At 35.9% G+C, this 23,629-nt stretch overlaps 1 protein-coding gene, 1 non-coding gene and 1 pseudogene across 2 annotated transcripts; 2 read left to right on the top strand and 1 right to left on the bottom strand.

The window, feature by feature from the left end:
• Positions 1-4,860: 4,860 nt before the first annotated feature.
• On the bottom strand, positions 4,861-13,292 carry LOC118348666 (annotated as a pseudogene).
• LOC118348820 lies at positions 13,289-13,395 on the top strand. Its single transcript, XR_004801827.1, has one exon. It is a non-coding gene; the product is annotated as a small nucleolar RNA R71 (small nucleolar RNA).
• Positions 13,396-17,260: 3,865 nt separating this feature from the next.
• LOC118348665 lies at positions 17,261-20,625 on the top strand. Its single transcript, XM_035690744.1, has 3 exons — positions 17,261-18,670; positions 19,162-19,413; positions 19,480-20,625. The coding sequence occupies exons 1-3, from the start codon at positions 17,261-17,263 to the stop codon at positions 20,623-20,625; spliced, it is 2,808 nt and encodes a 935-aa protein (XP_035546637.1).
• The last annotated feature ends 3,004 nt before the right edge of the window (positions 20,626-23,629 follow it).

The following is a 23,629-nucleotide window of genomic DNA, read 5'->3' as shown; positions in this document are numbered from 1 at the left end:
ACCGGCTGGTACGGCCGATATTTTAGTCTGTAGGGAACATATATAGTACCTGTACCGGCCGGATGGCCTAAACGAAAAATTTCGACCGTACCGGCCAGTACAGTACGAAATTTAAAACACTGAGCTATATTACATTCACTCATCTTATTTTTATCTCATTATGTAAGATGTGATATATTTATATAATCATCCAATAATAATAAATATATCATTCATATTTTCATGGCTACTTTAGATGTTGAAATGATATCAGATAATTGGAATTGATATGTAAATAGTTATATTTTATGGGTCCCATTAAGATTTATTTGAATGTAAATAGGTTGATATATGTGTTTCAATGTATGAAATGGATTGAGATGAATTTTAACATTTTATGAAAGTTGAAAAAATAGTGGATCCCATCAATGATTAGTTTGAGATGGGTTGAAGTGATTTCGGTGTGGTTTTGATAATTAGTTCAGATGAAATGAGTTGAGATAAAAGTTGAAAGTTGAATAAAATATTGTTAGAATATTAATTTTTAATATTATTATTATTTTGGTATTTGAAAATGTTAAATTATTTATTATATTTGATCTGTGAATTTGAAAAAGTTGTAATGATGAGATGAAATAAAATAAAATATTTTCACTATCCAATTGAGACCGAATCTTCTAAACACAGCCTTAAAATATGTTTGGATACTGAAGTGGTCTTAGATGATATATAAGTAGTAATAAAAAAATGATAAATATTAAATAATAATAAATAGTAATAAAATGATCTCAACTTCAATTTCCAAACATAGCTAGCTTATTTGGATTTAAAGATGAGATGAGATGTGTTGAGATGATTTGTGAATATTAATAAAATTTGTGAGTTAAAATTTGTAAATGATAATGAATAATAATGAAATGAGTTGAGATACTCCTCTCAATCCAAACAGGTTTGTCAAATCGTTTGAAATGTATATTAAGATGAAATGAGATGAATACTATTGGCTTGGGGTGGGCCTTTTATTAATGGTGGATTTGATCTTAAGTTGGGCTTATTTTTCTTCTAGTGGGCCATCGTTGATCACACAAGGATGGATATTCTAAGTCCAGCTGGTGTGTTCTGGATTGGTTTTGGGCTTGGTATTTTTTTAGTTATACCTTTATAATATTTATGTGATTTGGGTTTAATAATTTTGGTGTCAAGTTCACGTGTTTTCATAGACAATATTATAAGACTAATTTTTGAAGCAACATGATTTAACCGTACAATTGTTTAGAGGAACTATGTGGAAATCAAAGTATTAGGGAATAATAATATTTTAAGGTTAAGGAAAATTTTAGGATTTTGAAGAATTAAAATAGGCGATTTAAGTATTTCAAGTGTAAATACAAGGTATCTGTTCAATTGGAGATTGACTCAAGTTATATGATTTTCTATAGGTGATGATTGATATTTGTTTGACATTATTGTGAAGAATTTTTGAAAAATTAAGAAGTTCAGGTAAGCGGGGTTTCTATGCTAGAATTTATTTATGAAAATGTGCATTATATGTTTTGAAAAGAAATGTGACGACAACCTCAATTTTTTGTTTGACATCACTCATGAACTCTGTATGAAAGAGAAAGAATTTTGTCATACTGGTGAAGATATGAGCTTATTTATGGCATTCTGTTTTTGAACTGTACAAAAAGAGCGAATATAAAATTGTGCATAATTAGATGAAGAGACTTTGAATTTATTTTGATAAGATATGACATCTGAAAAATTTTGGTACAATATTCTAATTTTGGATATGGTTCTATTGTTGCTCTCTCCTGATTTTACCACGGGTGTAAAAGTGTGGCCTCTGTTCGGGTTGGTACTAACTTTTCTGTTCTGGTGCACCCATTTTGAAAACAAAATGCTTTTCTACGTGGTATTTCCTATGTGCACACTCAGGTTTCGAGAATGAATAAGGAGAAGATTCACATTCTGTATCTGTTCGATTAGTTATCGGAGTTTGCACAACCCTACCATAAGGGTTAAACATGATTTTTGTTCTGATATGATGTTCTGATATGAAGATGGTCAGTTATGCTATGCCAAAAGACTTTTAAATAAGAATATTTCTGAACTTTCACTCTGATATTTTGTTAACACGTTCTGTTTTTTGTTATGAAAATAAAATTGATATGATTCTGTTCACTATTCAATTTTGATAAGATATGGTATTTAAAAAATCTTTGGCATAACTATCTAATTTTGTTTCTGCTCTATTCAATTACAGCCTTTCCACTGGTGCTAATAGTGGTATTCTGTTTTTGTTCTGCTCTAACCCAACCACGAGTGCTAATAGTGGTATTCTGTTTTGTTTTGATATGCAATTGCTCGATTATCTGCAGATGCACAACCCTACCACGTGGGTTATACATGGCCTCTGTTATGATATGATGCTCTGATATGATGATAATAATAAATCAGTTATGCTATGCTAAAGGATTTTTGAATGAAAATATTTATGAATCTTTGCTCTAAGATTTTGATAACATGTTCTGCTTCTGTATTCTGAAAATAAAAATGTTCTATTATGCATTCTGATCTTTGTTAATGCTTATGTTTACATATTAGTATATGTTCTTTACTTACTGAGTTGTTGATAACTCACCCCTTATCTCTATAACATTTTTCAGATGAGTTTAAATATGTTAGCTAAGGATCAGGATTATGGAACATGAGTGACATGATTATTAAAGTATAGTGGATTTTAGCGAAGAAAGTTTTTATGAGTATTGGTGATTTTTATTAAGAAATTGTGACGTGTTTTGAAGACTTTGTATTTTGGAGTCTGTAATTACTTTGTTGGTATCAGAGTTTAAGTTTAAGGAAATAACACTCTGGCACCTCCGGGATTGGGGCATCACAGCTGGTATCAGAGAAAGATATAAGTGTTAGTCAACACTCCGACCCCCTTTGGGACTGGGGCGTTACAATATGAATCCTTAATCTCATGAATTATGATTCTTAGTGGAGAAATGATATTTGAAGTCGTGTAGTGCATAAAAGCCGTACAATCTATTAGAAAAAAAAAAGAGTAAATACGATATCTATATAAAAAGAATTAATTTTTTAATAATAAATTTCACTATTTTTTCAAGTGACAACATACTACTATTAGTACACTATTAGATTTGTCTATGTTTGGTTTCTTATCCGCCAGTATCATTAGAATCTTCATAATAATCGCATCGCCTAGTATAATTTATTTTACAATTCTATTTAAAATGAAAAAAAAAATTCAATAATGAATTGGGATTCTAGGTTAAATTCACAGTAAAATTGGCCGTAATAAAAAAAATTGAAAAAAAAATTATTCATCATTTCTTTTCTCATCATCACATGAAATATTGGCTTTAGATGATAATTTTACAAGTGAAATATAATAAATATCTAATTATCTAATACCATATTATGAGATAATGATAATTGAGATGATGAGTAGAATTATTCGAATTGAAAAAATCTATTATATGTATCAATTTTCTATTAAAATAAAATTAGTTGTGAGAATTGTATTTGAGCACCGGTTGGGACGGGTGAAAATATTGCTTACGTTTGTGCTTTGTGACTTGTGTATATGGAGTCAGCTGGACTCCGTGTCTAACATTTTTCATTATATTTTAGGATATGAGATCGGGATAAGATCGTATAAGTATAATTAGAAATTCAAGGTTCCCTACTTTTGCAGCTTCAACAAGTAGTTTCATCATATGCTTGTCAGCAGCTGCAGTTGACGAGAAATTTTTTTCGTCTGAGTTCTTCCGAAAGGCGGTCAACTAATTGATACATATAATAGCTATATAGCTTGCATGACTCCTATATATAAAATTGACATATCTTAATTAATTTCTGATCATGAATTAATTATATATGCGCATGAAATCTTGCATGCGATCGAGTCTAGACATGCATGATCTAGTGCATACACACATATATATATATATATATATATATGGGTCATGATTTAATTGCAATTAGTGACAAACAATTTATTTTAAGAGTCTCTGAGATTATCGTCTTCAAATTTAATTAATTAGGTACTGGTTATTTGGACACGTTAGTTTGATGACTAGCCTAGTGATCTTAAATAGCAAATCGCACTGAGAAAAAAGAAGAATTAACACTAAAAAGATCTATATATTTAACATTTATAAGTAGTTAAAGAATTAATATGGTGAGAAATGCTATTCTAAAATCTCTATACCACACATCATCCATATGACATAATTTTATTTATAAGACTTATTTAAAATTTATTTTTCAAATCAAATTATGCAAGATAGTTTGTGGTGTAAAGACCTTATAAGAATAGAGTTATTCATGGCCTCCTGTCTACTTCGCAGTGCCACGTGGAAAGGTATATTAGGAAACATGGCGGAGAAAAATATAGAATATGGACTTGGATAGAAGAGTATGTCTGAATGAAGAAAGTCTAATATAGAGAATTGATACAGATACAAAGAGATCACACAAAATAAACCTACAAACTGACGTAATTTCATAGAATCGGTTATATCTACTTTATATAAAAGTAATTTTACAATTTGATATACCATATCAAGTCACATCAGTTTGTATATTTACTTTTATGTAATCTTTTTATAGCTAAAATATACGAAACTATGCGTGAACAACAAATTATGAGATAACTTCCTAGCTAATGGTAGCAGCAGTCTACCACAACGTATAAGAAGGCACGCATGACACCTCTCTAAGGCCGGACACTCTGTAAATTTATATACTGGATTAATCAAAAAATTCCTCCAATCCAGTTATAAATATACACATGCATACTTACATATATACATGCATACTTACATATATACGTGCATACATATATTTAGGTTAATCCGGAGGTTTTCTGGCCAACATTTCCAATGGTTCCCCAAGAAGTTCCTTCTCTCCAGGTTCTAACTTTAGAATGTCCAGAATTTTGTGTGCCGTATCTGTTCATAAAAACCAAGACATTAGTCATTGTTATTTAGTCTATTTCAAGTAACTACCATTTAATAATTGGTTAATATATGAATTAAGTTATTTATAAAAACGTATCATATTACAAGAACAATAGATGATCACATGAAGTGTAGGCCATACCATACAAATCGGTGGAAATAGTAGCGTCAAGGAGATTAATGTGATCCTGATCAGAAGCCAAGTCTTGAATAGGAGTCACAGAGTATAAATACGACACCATGTCTCTATTTCCAGTCTTTATTGCCCCGTAAAGTGGTAAAGATTGGATGTCATCCTTGGGGATCAATGGCAGATTGTTGTTTTTTTTCACCATCACCTCTGCAATTGTTACGATATTTGATTGAGCGGCATAAAAAAGGGCGGTGCAGTTTTGGTTGTTTTTCAATTCTAATTGTTCCGGTGTCATCCGTTTCACGAGTTCTTTTACAAAACTGGTGCTTTTTGCACATGCAGCATTGTGAAGAGCTGTGCCTGCCTCTTTTGTTATGGGGGCTCCAAGGCAGTTTGGATTTTCCTGTATAAAAGCTTCAGTAGTTTTCCAGTCATCTTGTAATGCAGCTCGAAGGAGAGGAGCATAAAAGATTCGAGATCGATATAATGAGCTATATATCACCCTCTTCTGTTATTTTCCTTGATATTTTCTACGATTGAAAATGAAAAGAATTAATACGATATTATATGTATGTATGCATGAGATGCTTAATTAGGTGAGTAGATAAACAATATATGGCCTGGCCGTGAACACAAATGCGTAAAAACAAAATAGAAAAATAAAAACCTCTGAAACATAAATTAATATTCATGCATTCATGTGATATTTGATCAGCTTTTAATTTCGACTTCCAAGCGTAGAAGCTGTCAAAGTAATACAAGGGTAAATCCCAAGATCGAATTCACAGGGACAATGAGAATTTAGCAAACATTTCATTTTCGCAAGACCACATATTACCGTTTGGAGTGACACGAAAATTTAAAATAATAAGCAAAGAGAAATAAATTCCTAAACTTAACCACTAACAATATTTACACCTAAATGTGGATATTTACTAAGGGAGTCTAGAATGAATTATGAGTGAAATTGTCAGGACGTTCAAGCATAAGTAAAGCTGAAAATAAAAGGGAATCTATTTTTTTAAAATTGCTAAGATTAAAGGGAATTAAAGAAATCGCATGGAAGTTGACTTAAACTTGAAAGAAACAATTAAACAAATACTTGGGATGCAATTTTCACCCACTAATTTGGTGATGGATTTACTTCTCTTTTCATTTTCTCTCAACCATTCTCTCATTCCTAGAAATCATAGTCGGATAATATAGCAATGAACCACAATTTTATTTTAATAAAACTACTTGACAAATTTTATAACAATCATAGAAAATGAAAGAAAAACATTAAAGTCATGTTACTTATTCAAGTATCAATTGTACCTTTACGTCTACAATTTATCTAAACCAAGAACAAAGAACTCTAATATTTTCTAGATGCACATTGAGATATAATCCATCAAGTTAATCATCAAAAGCACTAAATATTGAAGTAAATCCAATCACAAATAGTCACGGGTTACTCATTGAATCCCAAGCTAAAATCTAGCCTATCATCTCTAGATTAACAAAATGCTCAAGAAAATTAAAATCTAACATCATCATATACTGTTTCAAATGAAAGTTACTGAATAAAAATATACTGTATCCCACAAATGTGCTGAAATCTGAAACTCAAAAACATACAAACTTGCGGAAATTAAAATGAACTGGAAAAATAAATTGAAGAGGAAGACGACACTGTCGAACGTATATAATTCTGAAGGAAGAAAAATGTGCGGAAGAAAAACACAGTTAAAAACTATAAAAATGAAAACTGCCGGCGCACGAAATAAATTTTTCGTTTTATACTCTCTCCTTGCGCACGCGTTTCATCTCCCTGCAGTGCCGTTTCGCATCCATCTTCGTGCGCCTTGACGTGCCCCTGCGTGCGTGCTTCCACGTTTCGCGTCCAGCCCGAGTGAGTCTGCCTTCCAGCTCCTGCGTTTCGTGCCTCCCTCTCCTGCGTTTTGGTCCAGTGCAGCCCAGCGTGAGTTTTGCTCAGCACCAAATTCTCTCCAGCCAATAGTTTCAACCCGCGTTTCACCTCTGCTGCGCATGTCTTTCTGCAGCTGTGCGTTTTGCTCAGCACCAAATTCTCTCCAGCCCTGCACCATAAGTAAATTATCAGAATAAAATTTGGGATATTAATCAGAATTTAACATTGAGTCAAGTATTAAAAATCAATACATAATTAAGTGCTTAATTCATTTTTTGTTAAATAATTCATTCACTTAAGCAGCTTTATCATGTAATTTTTATCACTTTATCACACCCCCCAACTAGCTGTTTGCTAGTCTCTTAGCAAATAATGCGATAAAAATATTGCGGAATTCAAGAGTGAGCTACTAAACTCAAAAATCTCTACAAAAGATTAATCATATTGAAATCATGGGCATTAGAATATAGACAAGTCAAATTTTAGCTCAACACAAAAGCTTATAAAATTCTCAAGAGCTCAAACAAGGGAAATGTACTTAAGCTGGAGATCTTTGAGTGCACCAAGTGTGTGAACAGATTTCCATTTGTTGGTTTCAAGATCTCTCACAATAGTTTCAACCTAGCAACATTTTTTCAAGAAAGACCAAAAGGTCTTCACTCCAATTCAAAACCATTACGTTGGCGGCTTTCACGCTATCACACTTTGAAAGACCCATTTTTTTTTTAACAGATCCCGGTGATAGGCAGCCTTTTCCAATGTACATGCACCTTTTTTTTTTTTTTGCATGATCTCTAGCTTGTCCCTTTTCTCATGTACTTTTGCAACCTTTTTTTTTTTTTTTTTAATTTTCATCACACTTTTCCTAAGCCATTAAGATATGGTTCATTGTAGTTCTTGCTAGTTGCTTAGAAGAAACCACTGATTGTCGTCAAACAAACCACAAAAAGTATCTGTTTGTGTCAATTAAGGTCATCAATCAATAGCTTTGAAGTAACTTTCCCAAGTTTGAGTTGCTAAGACATATCATAAGGTCAAGTGTCAAACTTAAAACTAACCAATGAGAATTAGTGTAGCCCAAAACTGCAACTATCTGATCTTAAGTAGAGAAGTGTGAAAATAGTAGCTTGGTAGCAACAAAAAAATCAGACCCCACAATAATTAATCCTGAGAGACTAATGGTAGAAGGCTCTCCTTACCCCCCAACTAAAAATGAGCAGTGTCCTCAATGCAAATCATGAATGCAATAAAGCATGAAAGAAAATAGGGCCGAAGGGAAATACCTGAGATGGCTGAAAGGATTGTGAACGTAAAAATGAAACCATAAAGGAATAAACAGTGCTGAACCTGAAAAGATATACTAAAGAAAAAGAAAAGAAAGAAAGAACAAAACATAGAACTGAAACAAATAAAAGCAGAAAAATAAAAGGAAAAGAAAGAGAAAAAGAAAAAAAAATTAAAACAAAACAACAATGAGTTAAGAACCATGAGAATAAATGGGATCTTCCAAAGGAATGGAAGTATCCTCATGTGAAAGTTTTGGCAAAAAATGTTTAAGTCGTTGGCCATTAACTTTGAAAGTGTTTCCATTTTGAGGATTAGTAATCTCAACAGCTCCATATGGAAACACAGTCTTAACTATATAAGGCCCACTCCACCTCGATCTTAATTTGCCTTGAAATAGATGGAGGCGGGAATTGTAAAGTAAGACTTGCTCATTGGGCTCAAAACTCTTTCTTTGGATGTGCTTGTCATGTAATACCTTCATGCGTTCCTTTGACAATTTAGAATTGTCATATGCATCTTGCCAAAGCTCATCTAATTCTGAAATCTGAAATTTTCTCACAGAACCAGCATGGTCAATAGAAAAATTAAATTGTTTAACAGCCCAATATGCCTTATGTTCAAGCTCAACGGGAAGGTGACATGCCTTTCCATAGACCAAGCGATAAGGAGACATGTTAAGAGAGGTTTTAAAGGCTGTCCTATAAGCCCAAAGCGCATCAGTAAGCCTTAAAGACCAATCTTTTCTGTTGGGGTTGACTGTTTTTTCTAAGATGTGCTTAAGTTCCCTATTAGCTAATTCAGCTTGCCCATTCGTTTGCGGGTGATATGGAGTGGAAACTTTATGGTGTATACCATATTTTTTCATGAGGGCAGCAAATGGTTTGTTGCAAAAATGCGTTCCATTATCACTAATGATAGCTTTAGGCATGCCAAATCTAGCAAAAATGTTTTCTTTCAAAAACTTAAGCACGATCTTATGGTCATTTGTTTTACATGAAATGGCTTCAACCCATTTAGAAACATAATCAACAGCCACGAGGATATACAAATAACCAAAAGAAGATGGAAATGGTCCCATAAAATCAATCCCCCAACAATCAAAAATCTCAATGACCAAAATGGGTTGTAAAGGCATCATATTTCTCTTAGTGACTGTGCCTAGTTTTTGACATGGCTCACAAGTTTTGCAAAAATTATACGCATCCTTAAACATATGTGGCCAATAAAACTCACTTTGTAAAATTTTTGCAACAGTTTTATTTGCAGAAAAATGCCCCCCACAAGCCTCATTATGACAAAAAGAAAGAACAGCTTGTATCTCATGATCAGGCACACATTTCCTTATGATTTGGTCAGAACAATATTTAAACAAGTAAGGATCGTCATAAAAAATGACTTTACCTCATGCTTGAATTTCCGTATGTCTTGAGCACTCCAATGGGGTGGAGTTTGTCCTGTCACCAAAAAATTAACTATGTCAGCAAACCAAGGCAAATTTTCAACTGACATTAATTGTTCATCAGGAAAAGAGTCAAGGATAGGGATAGTGTGATCCTTTTCAGCAAATGTAAGCCGAGACAAGTGGTCGGCAACTACGTTTTCAGCACCCTTCTTGTCTTTGATGATAAGATCAAATTCTTGGAGAAGAAGAATCCATCGGATTAAACGTGGTTTAGCATCCTTCTTTGACAATAAGTACTTTAACGCTGCATGGTTAGTGAAAACAACCACAGGAGAACCAAGAATATAAGTTCGAAACTTGTCTAATGCAAAAACTACAGCAAGCAATTCCTTTTCTGTGGTAGAATAATTTCTTTGGGCTCCATTTAAAGTTTTACTTGCATAAGAAATGACATGTGGGAACTTATTTATACGCTGTCCAAGAACAGCTCCTATGGCTACATCACTAGCATCACACATTATCTCAAAAGGAATAGACCAAACAGGGGGCTGCATGATAGGAGCTGTGGTGAGCAAAATTTTCAGCTTATCAAAAGCATCTTGACAAGAAGAGGTCCATTCAAAAGCAACATCATGCATAAGTAACTCACACAAAGGCTTAGAGATAGAACTAAAATTTTGAATGAATCTCCTATAAAACCCAGCATGCCCAAGAAATGATCTGATTTCTTTTACTGTTTTGGGTATAGGAAGCTTGGAAATAAGTTCAATTTTAGCTTTATCAACTTCAATACCTCGTGATGAGACTATGTGACCCAGAACTATGCCTTGTTGAACCATGAAATGACACTTTTCCCAATTGAGAAGCAAATGCTTCTCTTCACACCTGGCTAAAACAGCTTGTAAATTAGTCAAACATGCATCAAAAGAACTGCCAAACACTGAAAAATCATCCATGAATATTTCCAAACAGTTTTCAATCATGTCACTGAAAATACTAAGCATACATCTTTGAAAAGTAGCAGGTGCATTACATAGTCCAAAAGGCATTCTTCTAAATGCAAAAGTGCCAAACGGGCAAGTAAAAGTTGTTTTCTCTTGATCTTCGGGTGCTATTTCTATTTGGTAAAAACCAGAATATCCATCAAGAAAGCAATAGAAATCATGACCCGCAACTTTTCTAGCACTTGATCAAGAAATGGCAAAGGGAAATGATCTTTCCTAGTGGCGGCATTCAACTTCCTATAATCTATACACATTCGCCAACCAGTAGAAATCCTAGTAGGAATCAGTTCATCTTTCTCATTTTTCACAATGGTAAGCCCAGATTTTTTTGGAATTACATGAATGGGACTTACCCACTTGCTGTCCGCAATAGGGTAGATGATTCCCACGTCAAGTAATTTTAAAATCTCTGTTTTTACCACCTCTTTCATGGTAGGATTTAATCTCCTTTGCATCTCCCTAGAAACTTTAGCATTTTCCTCTAAGTAAATTCTATGAGTGCACACAAGAGGATTTATACCTTTTATATCTGCTATTGTCCACCCAATGGCACCTTTGTGTTGCTTTAAGACTTCCATCAATTTGCCTTCTTGATCATGAGAGAGTTGGGCTGAAATCACCACTGGAAAGGTGCTGTCCGGTCCCAGAAATGCATATTTCAAGTCACTTGGCAATGGTTTCAGCTCTAGTGTGGGGATTTCATTTGCTGAAGGCTTCAAACTTGCTGTCAATGGTGGGAGTTGCTCAATCTTTGGTCTCCATTTAGTCTCCAATTTATTTTCTGCATTAAAAACATGAGAAACATCAATGGGGGTGTCGTCAGTGAGAAGTTCACAAAAATTTTCTAACTCAAACAGCAGGTTAGTGGGTTGATATGCCAAATAAGTCTCCTCCTCAAGGATGCTTTCCAACAGATTCACTTCTTGTACATCTTCCAAGTCTTGAGGTTGCCTACAAATATTGAAAATATTTAGTTCAAGAGTCATGTTCCCAAAACTCAGCTTTAAAACACCACTCCTACAATTTATTAATGCATTTGAAGTAGCAAGAAAAGGTCTCCCAAGAATCACAGGTGCTTGAAAAGAAGATTTTGGTGTCAAGTGAACATCCAACACAACAAAATCAACGGGATAAAAGAATTTATCCACTTGAACCAAAACATCCTCAACAACTCCTCTTGGCATTTTAATAGACCTATCTGCTAGTTGTAAAATTATAGGAGTTGGTTTTAATTCACCCAAACCAAGTTGCTCATAAACATTATAAGGCAGCAAATTCACACTTGAACCTAGATCTAACAATGCTTGACCAATTTTTGAACTTCCTATAACACAAGCAATTGTTGGTGAACCGGGATCTTTATATTTTGGTGGAGTATTACTCTGAATTATGGCACTGACCTGCTCAGTAAGAAAAGCTTTCTTTTGCACATTTAATTTTCTTTTAACTGTACACAAATCTTTTAGAAACTTAGCATATGCAGGAATTTGTTGAATAGCATCCAACAAAGGGATATTAATCCTAACATGCTTGAATATTTCTAAAATTTCAGATTGGTGTTTGTCTTTGTGCAGAGAAACCAATCTTTGAGGAAAAGGAGCAGGTACAGGACATGAAATATTTTCAGTTTCAGTTTCATTTTGTTCAAACTCACCATTTTCAGCCTCATTTAGTACAAGTTTAGAGACCTTACCAGCCTTGTCTGAACCTTGAGCTGGAATGTTCACCACCTTACCATTTCTCAAAGTAGTGACCGCCTTCACTTGCCTCACATTTGAACTCTCAACCGCTCCTTGTGGTGGCTGACTTTGTGGGTTGGGTTGAGGTTGTGCAGGAAGTTTTCCTTTCTCTTGAGAACTCCAAGCCGTAGTCATCTTTGTAAGTGTGCTCCGAATGTCATTTATCGCTTGAGAGTTTTGATTGTTGATTGTTGCTTGACCTTGCATAAACTGCTGCAAGGTGTTTGACAATTGATGCATCGTCTCCTCAAGACCCTTCTTTTGCATTGGAGGTGCTTGAATTGCGAGTTGAGAGGGTCCTGGAGCCAAGGCTGCTGGAGCTAATTGCTGGTCATTCCTCCACCCAAAATTTGGGTGGTTTCTCCATCCTGGATTATAAGAATTAGAATAAGGACCAGAATATGGTTTTTGTATCATATTTACAGCATTAGATTGGTCCAACAATACCTCTTTGAATGCGGGGATCGTGGGACACTCATTAGTTGCATGCCCATGATCCTCACATATGCCACACTTCTCTAAATTTTTATGGACAGCATGCACTTCATTTACCTTTTTCAATTCCATAGCTTCCATTTTTCTAGACAACAAGGTTAACTTAGCACGCAAATCATCATCTTCTTTTAAAGTGTATTTTCCATGACCAGACTCAATTTGCCTAGACCTATCATGCACATCAGCTGTGTCCCAAGATTGAGCATTTTCAGCAAGGTAATCAAAATATTCAAATGCTTCCTCAGGCTCTTTGTCAAAAAATTCTCCATTACACATGGTTTGTACAAATTGGCGCATTTTAGGTGTCAAACTTTCATAAAAAAAACTTATCAAACGCCAATTTTCATAACCATGATGAGGACAAGCATTTAAAAGATCCTTGAACCTTTCCCAACTTTGATAAAAAGTTTCAGAATCTTTTTGGGCAAAGTTCATGATTTGTCTTTTAAGTGCATTTGTCCTATGTATTGGAAAAAATTTCTTCAAAAATTCAGTTTGCATTTCCTGCCATGTGCCTATAGATCTAGGTCTTAATGCATTTAACCATGTTTTAGCCTTATCTTTCAAGGAAAATGGAAACAACTTTAGTCTAATAACCTCCTCAGTGCATGTTGGGTCCATGAATGTAGAACAAACCTCTTCAAATTCTTTGATATGAAGGTACGGATTCTCGGAATCCATGCCATGAAAATGTGGAATTAATGGAATCATTCCAGGTTTGAAATTAAAGACATTTGCATTCAAAGGTAGGATTATGCATGAGGGGGTACTAGTTCTGACAGGTTGTAAATAATCTCTAAGTGTCCTATTCTGATTCACTACTTCCCGATCATGATTCTCATTTTCAGCCATGGTACTATTAGTGTCAGAAGATGACTCAAAAGAAAGTGATGCTGAGGTAAAATATGCTTGTGATTCTGTCCTAACCAACCGAGAAGTTTGGTCCCTAGTCCAACCAGTCATACAAACAAGAACAGAAAATAAAAGAATATGCAAGACAAACAACAACAAAACAAAGAAAAAAAAACAAAATAAAAATAAAATAAAGAAAAAAAATAAATTAAGAAAAATGTCACCCAAGTTGTGAAGAGGTTCACAACGCCACAAACGTCTTCTCAACAATATGAGAATGCTTTGCTAAACACCAGTTGTCCCCGGCAACGGCGCCAAAAACTTGATCAGCTTTTAATTTCGACTTCCAAGCGTAGAAGCTGTCAAAGTAATACAAGGGCAAATCCCAAGATCGAATTCACAGGGACAATGAGAATTTAGCAAACATTTCATTTTCGCAAGACCACATATTACCGTTTGGAGTGACACGAAAATTTAAAATAATCAGCAAAGAGAAATAAATTCCTAAACTTAACCACTAACAATATTAACACCTAAATGTGGATATTTACTATGGGAGTGTAGAGTGAATTATGAGTGAAATTGTCGGGACGTTCAAGCATAAGCAAAGCTGAAAATAAAAGAGAATCTATTTTTCTAAAATTGCTAAGATTAAAGGGATTTAAAGAATCGTATGGAAGTTGACTTAAACTTGTAAGAAACAATTAAACAAACACTTGGGATGCAATTTTCACCCACTAATTTGATGATGGATTTACTTCTCTTTTTATTTTCTCTCGACCATTTTCTCATTCCTAGAAATCATAGTCGGATAATATAACAATGAACCACAATTTTATTTTAATAAAACTACTTGATAAATTATATAACAATCATAGAAAATGAAAGAAAATTATTAAAGTCATGTTACTTGTTCAAGTATCAATTGTGCCTTTACGTCAACAATTGATCTAAACCAAGAACAAAGAACTCTAATATTTTCTAGATGCACATTGAGATATAATCCATCAAGTTAATCATCAAAAGCACTAAATATTGAAGTAAATCTAATCCCAAATAGTCACGGGTTACTCATTGAATCCCAAGCTAAAAATCTAGCCTATCATCTCTAGATTAACAAAATGCTCAAGAAAATTAAAATCTAATATCACCATATACTGTTTCAACTGAAATTCACTGAATAAAAATATACTGTATCAATCAGATATGCTGAAATTCAAAACCCAAAAACATACAAACTTGCAGAAAAATAAATTGAACTGGAAAAATAAATTGAAGAGGAAGATGAACACTGTGCGAAAATAAAACTGAAAAGAAGAAAAAAAACTGGGCGGAAGAAGACTTGCGGAAAAAAAAACTCTAAAATCCAAAAACTGCTACTAAAATATCTGAAGAAAAAAAAGAACCCCCGTTTCATGCGTCCCTGCGTGCGTTTTGACTCTCGCACGTCTCAACTCCCGCACGTCTCAACTCCCGCGTTTTAATCTGCCTTGCGTGCGTGCGTACGTTTCGTTTCAGCTCCCGCACGTCTCTTGCATTTCATGCCTTCGTTGCTTGCGTTTTGAGCCAGCCCACGTGAGTTTCGTTCTAAGCCTTCTGCGTTTCGTTCTCTCTGCAGCCCAGCTTTTCATGCCTTCGGTTCCGCCCAGTTCGTTCCAGCCCAGTTCGTTCCACTTGGTCTGCGTTTCACGTCCCTGCAGCTCTGCGTTTTGCAACACCAAATTCTCGCAGTGAAGCCACGATGCCCTGCAACATAAGTAAATTATCAAAATAAAATTTGGGATATTAATCAGAATTTAACATTGAGTCAAGTATTAAAAATTACTACATAATTAAATGCTCATTCACATTTTGGTTAAACAAATCACTCACTTTAGCAATTTAATCATGTAGTTTTTGACATTTTATCATTACAACTCTCCAAAGAAGAGAGCGAATGTTTCCATTTCAAACAAGGAAATGCAAACAGAGAGGAGGAATGGGGCCAATACTGTATAGTGGGGAAGGCTCTGACCGAGAAGGGAGTTAATAGCGATGGTTTTAGAACTACAATGTCCCAGATATGGAGGTTGGAAGGCTGGGTAACCTTTAAGGAGCTGGGTGAACAAGCATTTCTGATCGAGTTTCAAAAGATAGAAGACAAAGATAAGGTCTTGAGTGAACGTCCATGGTTCTTTGACAGACACCTACTCACCATGATGGAGGTGGATGACAATGTATCCATAGAGGCACTGCAATTTCGTTTTGAGCCTTTATGGATACAACTACATAACCTTCCACTTTCAGTTATGACAGAAAGTTTTGGAGAGTAGTTTGCAGAGTCCATAGGCCATGTCATTAGAGTTGAGGCGGAGACAGATGGTCGTGCATGGGGGAGGTGCCTCAGAGTAAGGGTAGCTGTGGACCTCAACAAACCATTGTTACGAGGGAAATGGTTAAAGCTTGACGATAAACAACACTGGATTTCAATTAAATATGAAAGACTACAGAACTTTTGTTTTCATTGTGGTGTTCTTAGTCACAAAGGAAAAGGGTGCTTGAGATCACGTACTACTCATCAAGGAGACACACAGGTTTCTACTCAGTTTGGTCCATGGCTTCGAGGACAACCCAAGAACACAAACATTTTTGATACACGAAGATATGGTGGCTGTAAGGGCGGAAACAATCAACAGAGAGGTCAGCAAGGTGGAGAGGGCAATTTGGCCCAAGAAGTTTCAATACACAAGGTAACAGAGGTCTATCCAGAAAAGGTGGCGAAGGAGAAGGAGAATGTGACAGCGGAAAATAAAGAAGAAGGTTTTCGGGCAGGCCCAGACCAGCCATCAACTGAGGGCATAGAAGGAGTAGGAACTCCTAATGATCTATGCCTCGGGAACATGTTTGGAAAAAAGGAGGTAAGTCAACTCTCTGACCATGCACAGACTACCTCTGTACAGGAGGGTGATAGGTTTTTAAAACCTTTTGTCCTCCAAGACAATCATGGTCCCCAAGTGGGGATGGCTGATGTAGCCAACCCAACTTCAGGTAATTATATCCCTCATGGTCCTACAAAGGTTTTAGTTTGTGAAGTAGAAGGGCGGGAAATTACAAAAGGCATTGTGATAACTCCTACTGTTGAGGTAAGTGGCTTTAAAGAGTATGATCAAAATAAAAGGATGTCCCTGGATATGTTACGTGGCAAAGATATTACCATGGCATCGATTAATGTTAATGGTATGAGTAATTTGAAGAAATGGAAAAGGAAAGCTCGTAAAAGTGATACTAATACAGAAAGCATAGAAGGCAATGGTAAAGCCAACTTAGCTGAAAATCCAAAGGGTATTGCGAGGAACAGATATGCAAGGGGTTGCAAAAGGAGTTCATCTCTACAGGAAGGTTTTGCAAAGAAGACAAAGAGATGTTATGATAACAAAGGAATTACCATGGATGAGGCAGAGGCTGGCTCCCAGCCCTGCCATCATCAATGAGCATCTTGGTGTGGAACTGCCGAGGGCTTGGGAACCCTCAGACAGTTAATGTCCTAAGGAATTTAACTAAGGAAAAGTACCCCAATGTAGTTTACCTAGTGGAAACTAAATGTAGAAGGAATAGGATGGAGGTAGTTAGGAGATGCATGCAGATGGACGGATGCTTCTCAGTGGACTGTGTGGGATTCAGTGGGGGTATTGCTCTTCTTTGGAAAGAGGAATGGAGTGTTAAAATTATCAATTATACAAGATGGCATATTAGTGCTTTGATCCAGGAGGAAACAAGTGGACCAACATGGCAATTCACAGGTTTCTACGGACATCCAGACACAGGGAAAAGAATTAGTAGTTGGCAACTGTTAAGGATGCTCAAACCAACTAGCCCTATAGCTTGGTTATGTGCGGGGGATTTTAATGAGATCCTCCATGAATGTGAAAAGATAGGTGGAGCTAGCAGACCATATAAACAGATTGAGGAGTTCAGACAAGCTGTGGATTGCTGTGGTCTCAATGACATCCACTCACATGGACAGGAATTTACTTGGTCGAACAATAGAAATGGCAGGGATTTTACAAAAGAAAAAATTGATAGGGCCTTTGGAAACAAGGAATGGAATGATATCTATACCCAGGGAGTATGCAATGTTCTCCCTGCCATTATGTCTGATCATTCTCCCTTGTCAATCAGCTTACATAACACCAATCATGGGATGAAGAGGAAAAGATGGTGTTTCAGATATGAATTGGCCTGGGAACTGAAGGAAGAATGCAAGCAGGTGGTGAGTGAGGCATGGCAGAAAACTTGTATAACAGATAGTAAGGCCAAACTACTAAGTACTAAGCTTGAATTCTGCCAAAAGGATCTGTTGACCTGGAGGCAGACGCTAAAGCAACAAGAAGAGATGGTTATTTTAAAGGGGAAACAAAGCATTGGGCATCTTCAGAATACAGGTACAGGTGAGCACTTAATAGCTATGAAACTTATTCAAGGGGAGGTGGTATCATCCATAACATCAAATGATAGCAAGTGGAAACAAAGAGTGAAACAACACTGGCTTAAACATGGGGATAGGAACACTCAATACTTTCACATGCAGGCAAACCAAAGAAGGAAAATTAATGCAATCAAGTGCATAGAGGACTCCCAAGGAAGAAGTGTTACAAAACAGTCAGAAATTGGAGAGGTCATCACAGGTTATTTCTCCTCTCTTTTTACCACTTCCCATCCTTCATCTGTTGAACAATGTTTGATTGCACTGGATACTAGACTAGCTATGGACATGAAGGCCTGGCTTTTAAATCCTTTCAGTAGGGAAGAAATCAATGCAACAGTATTTCATATGAACCCCTTAGGGTCGCCAGGTCCTGATGGGTTCCCTGCTCAGTTCTACCAAAAACATTGGGAGGTAGTTGGTGACCAAGTGTGCAGTTATGCTCTTAAGTTCCTCAATCATGGGGGCTTGCTCAATGATGTTAATGATACATATATCTCACTCATTCCCAAAGTCAAAAGTCCCATAAAAGTAGTGATTACAGGCCCATCAGTCTTTGTAATGTATTATACAAGATTGTGTCCAAAACCATTGCTAACAGACTGAAAAAGATACTGCCCCAGATCATTGCCCCCAACCAGAGTGCCTTTGTACCTGAAAGGCTAATATCTGACAATACCATGGTAGCCTATGAGATTCTACACTCTATGAACTCAAGAATGCAAGGAAAAAAAGGTTTTATGGCCCTTAAATTGGACATGAGCAAGGCATATGATAGGGTAGAGTAGAAATTCATTGAAGCCATTATGATCAAGATGGACTTTCCTTCCCACTGGATCCACATCATTCAAGCTTGCCTTAATTCTGTCTCTTATTCAATTCTTGTAAATGGAGAACCTCAACAGATTTTTGTGCCTTCAAGGGGCCTAAGACAAGGGGACCCTTTGTCCCCTTATCTTTTTATCTTATGTGTAGAAGCCCTCACTTCTCTTCTAAACCAAGCTGAGGCATGTGGCAACTTAACTCCTGCTCCTATTGGTAGAGGCCCAATCATTGTGAACCATCTTTTCTTTGCTGATGACAGTCTCCTTTTCTGCCAAGCAGAAATCAAGTGTGTGCTAAATATCCTTGATCTTTATGAGAAAGGATCAGGACAGGTACTAAACAAGGATAAATCTGCTATTTTCTTTAGTAAGAACACTGCTCAGATTACTTAGCAACAGATATTGCTGCTAGCAGGTGTCCAATCCACATCTAGCTTTGAAAGATACTTGGGCCTACCTGCTTTGGTGGGTAAAAGAAAGATTGCCTCATTCCATTCCCTAATTGATAGAACCTGGACTCGAGTCTCTAACTGGAGGACTAAGTTTCTATCTGCAGCAGGAAAGGACATTTTGCTCAAGGCAATCCTTCAAGCCATCCCCACCTATGCAATGGGAATGTTCCTGTTACCAGTATCCATTACCAGGAAGTTAAATCAGATTCTTAGGAAATTCTGGTGGGGATTCAATGAATATTCCTCCAAAATTCAATGGGTTAAGTGGAAGCAACTTAGTGGCAGCAAAGAAATGGGAGGCCTTGGTTTTAGAGATCTAAGATGTTTTAACCTTGCTCTACTTTCAAAACAGGGATGGAGGATTCTTCAAAATCCAACATCCCTAGTGGCACAAGTGTTAAAGCAAAAGTATTTGAACAAAGGAGATTTGCTTGAAGCAAAGTTGGGGACAAGGCCTTCCTTTGCATGGAGAGGCATTCATGCTAGCTTAACTTTGTTAAAGAAAGGTCTCATATGGAGGGTTGGAAATGGCCAGAAGATCAACATTTGGCAAGATAGATGGATTCCCTCACTACCTGCCCAAAAGATCTTGACTCCTCGAGAAGGAGACTGCTGGTGTGACAAGGTTAGTGATATTATTGAACCCCACCTGAAGCAATGGCAAGAACCTCTCCTTTGTGAATTGTTCACCCCTCAGGAAATAGAAGGTATCAAAGCCATTCCCATTAGTTTAGGGGGGAGAGAAGACATACTTATATGGCAGTTCTCCCAGAATAACAAATACACAGTCAAAAGTGGTTACCATCTCAGCAAAGATATGGAAAGAGAACAAGAAGGGGAATCATCACGCAAGAAAAGGGACTGCCAAGTGTGGAAGACAATTTGGAAACTTAATGTACCTCGTGCCACCAAGATGTTTATATGGAAAGCATGCAGTGAGGTCCTTCCCACTCTGGCTAATCTTAAAAGGAGAAAGGTAGTAGAGGACAACCTCTGTCTAATATGCAACCAAGAACCTGAGACTTCTGGCCATGCCTTATGGGGCTGTATAGGGGCAAGAGACGTGTGGTGCCAAGGTCCAATGAAAGTGTAGAAATTATCTCTTCAAAGTGACTTGATTTTCAATGTTTGGGCAAGCCTGGTTGGCACACTTGCTCCAATGGAGTTAGATGAAGTTGCAGTCACAATGAGGGTGATATGGTCTAGAAGAAATGACAGCTTGCATGGGAAAGGTTTTAAACATCCACAGATAATCAGAGATCAGGTCAGGACAGTAATTTCATCTCACAAGGAGTCCCTCCAACAGAAAAATGGTCTTAACACAAAGTTTCTGGCAAGAGCTAATAGATGGACAAAACCTGCAGTAGGGATCCTAAAAGTTAACTGGGACGCAGCCATGCAATCGAGGGAAGGAAAAATTGGTATAGGAGTAATCATAAGAGACCATCAAGGCCTTGTGGTAGGCGCTCTTGGTGCTAACAGACCCCTAAGAGGCAATGCTTTTGATGCGGAAGCTTATGGAATCCTTATGGCAACTGTTTTTTGCAAGGATCTGGGTTTAAGACAATTATGCTTGGAGGGGGATTCAAAACAGGTAGTGGATCTTTTGAACCAAGATGATTCCAACTGGAGCATGGGTGGATGTCTCATTACAGATGCCAAAAATATCTTAAATTCGACTGCTACTTGGTCTGCTTCACATGTATATCGTGAGGCTAATATGGCAGCTCATATGCTTGCAAAGGCTGCACTCGACTGCATTGAAGACATTTGTGAGATTGAGATGTGTCCAACCTGTATTTTTCCTTTGGTCACTAAGGAAATGAGCTTAATTGTATTTCTTTACTTTGTATCAACATGGTTCTAGTGTAAGTGTTTGACTTGATTAATGAGATCAGTTTTTCATCAAAAATATATATATATATATAGTAGAAAAAAGTACCAAACAAGTGGGTCAGATGTGTTAAAAGCAACTTTCTTAAAGTGTCGTAAATTTGATTGATGTATGGACGGTCAATTTATGAAACAGCACCAAAATACAGATAAGGGTCAAAAATAAGTTTAAGGTTAATTATTTTGAAATCAATAAATTAATAAATGTAATGCATGGGTTTTATGCAGAATCACTTCAGTGTGAAATCTTCGATCAAAACAGCTTATCAAGCTACAATAATCTCTCATCATCCCGAAGGATGAAAATTTGTTAAAATTCATCGATCTCAAAATCGATGTGCGCACTCAATAGCGCAATGAGCAGCTACCAATCACCTTTTTAGAAGTTTACCCTTAGATAATATCCCTAGTTGTTTATTGTATATTGATAGTGGAAATGATCCACTTTAAAAAAATAAAAAGGAAGTTGAGTAGGTGCTTACTTAATGTGATAAAATCTACAATCCTCCCACATTAAGAAATCTCGAAAGTCTAGTAGTTATCAAGCATTCAAAGTTTATTTTACACAGAAGAAGTTTAGTTCAGAACTATGTGTGAATGGATGCAAGTTGGCTTATCAAGCATCCTTGTAATGCATGCTTGTGCTTGGAAGGCCATGGAAGAAGTCATCTTGTAATTGAGTTTTTAATTTACAGGGGACGTACTTTGTATGCTCTTTAAAGTGATTGGTTCGATCTAAAAGCACTACTAAAGCAGACTACTGCCAAAATTTAAAGCACTTCAAGAAATATGGTTGTTCAGAAACCGCGTATGTGGGTATTCCGAGTCCCCACATGAGCTCCCCTGTCCGTCCTTTAGATAAACAGTCCACTAGTACTCCCTGAGGATAATATAATAAGATGCTTCATTAATTAAATATAATATATATTTTTATAATATTCATTATTTTTAAAAGAGAAGTGCTTTAACCACAAAAAATCCCACAAACCAACTTTTACTTAACTCCCTCTCTATCTGAGCATTGTAGTTATTATATTGGAGCTTTTATATATGGTATCTCACCTCTTCTTACGTTATTGTTTTAATTTAATAAAATTTTAATTATCATAAATAAATAATCATATTTTCATAATTTTATTTAAAAAAAAAATATCAATTGTTATAATTGTATCATTTTGACATTTTCCATCAAGCAAACAATATTTAAATGGTAACGTGGCACTACCATATGTCCACTCATGGCAGTGCCACGTCTGTCGTGAAATGGCGTTTCTATCCCTTAATGATCCATTGCAGATCAAATTGTGAGAGGAGAAATTGTGTTCTTGCTTGTTTATGTTATCAATAGTAGGGGTGTAACAGGTTCGGTCCGGTCTGGTTTTGGACAAAATTTAAGACCGAATCGGTATGTACCAGTTTGCATTTTTAAAAATTGATTACGTACCGATTATCCCCTAAACTAATACATTCAATTTTACCGGTTCGGTCTGATTTTCAAGTTTTAATTTAGTGAATGCATGAGATTTGTGAGAGAGAGAAGCATTGAAAGTAGCTAGCAATGTAGAACTTGGAACAAATATATGTGAGAGAGAGACCAATAGCTTAAGACAAATGCATGGAATCTGAAACTACATCAAATTAAGGATACCTAGCTAGAATATTATTACAGATTAGATTCATCACTATATATGAAACCAGGTGCTCTTGGGGAACAGTATTGTTGATGGATGAGAGTCTAATACAATGCTTGGGAATGTATCCTATCTTAAGAGGTAAAAGGCTGCTCTTTGCCCCCACATTTGCATAAACCTTTTGAAAAAAATTATATGTTTAGTAAATTTTTAAAAAAATGATTTAAGAAAGGAATAATAATAGTAAATTTAAGAAACACAAATTCCCATAAAAGAATATAATATGTTTAGTAAGTTTATAAAAAATAATGATCTTCACTAATGATGTTAGGCAAATAATGATCTTGAATCCATCTATGTATGAGAGCAAATAAATCTTTCAAAAGGGCATCCAACTGGTAGGTAGGTTTTTTTTACAATACAGTAGATGTTTTATTTTTCATTTTTGACTTGGTAGAAATGGGAGATTTCATCTTTGGAAGTCAGACAAGATATATGGGACTGAAGGCAATGGAGCAAAGCTACTTGAAAGCTTTCATTCAACTCAAATGCTTGATCAAACATAACAAACAG

Source organism: Juglans regia, chromosome 6 (assembly GCF_001411555.2).
Source record: "Juglans regia cultivar Chandler chromosome 6, Walnut 2.0, whole genome shotgun sequence".
Taxonomy (NCBI): Eukaryota; Viridiplantae; Streptophyta; class Magnoliopsida; order Fagales; family Juglandaceae; genus Juglans; species Juglans regia.
The sequence above is the reverse complement of the archived record's forward strand: the minus strand, read 5'-3'. Positions and strand labels throughout refer to the sequence as shown.

Coding starts and splice junctions, on each gene's coding strand:
- LOC118348665 (XM_035690744.1), top strand. CDS start 17,261: ATGAGCATCTTGGTGTGGAACTGCCGAGGGCTTGGGAACCCTCAGACA. Junction 18,671..19,161: donor TCTACCAAAAACATTGGGAG/GTAGTTGGTGAC, acceptor GAACCTCAACAG/ATTTTTGTGCCTTCAAGGGG. Junction 19,414..19,479: donor ATGAGAAAGGATCAGGACAG/GTACTAAACAAG, acceptor ACTTAGCAACAG/ATATTGCTGCTAGCAGGTGT.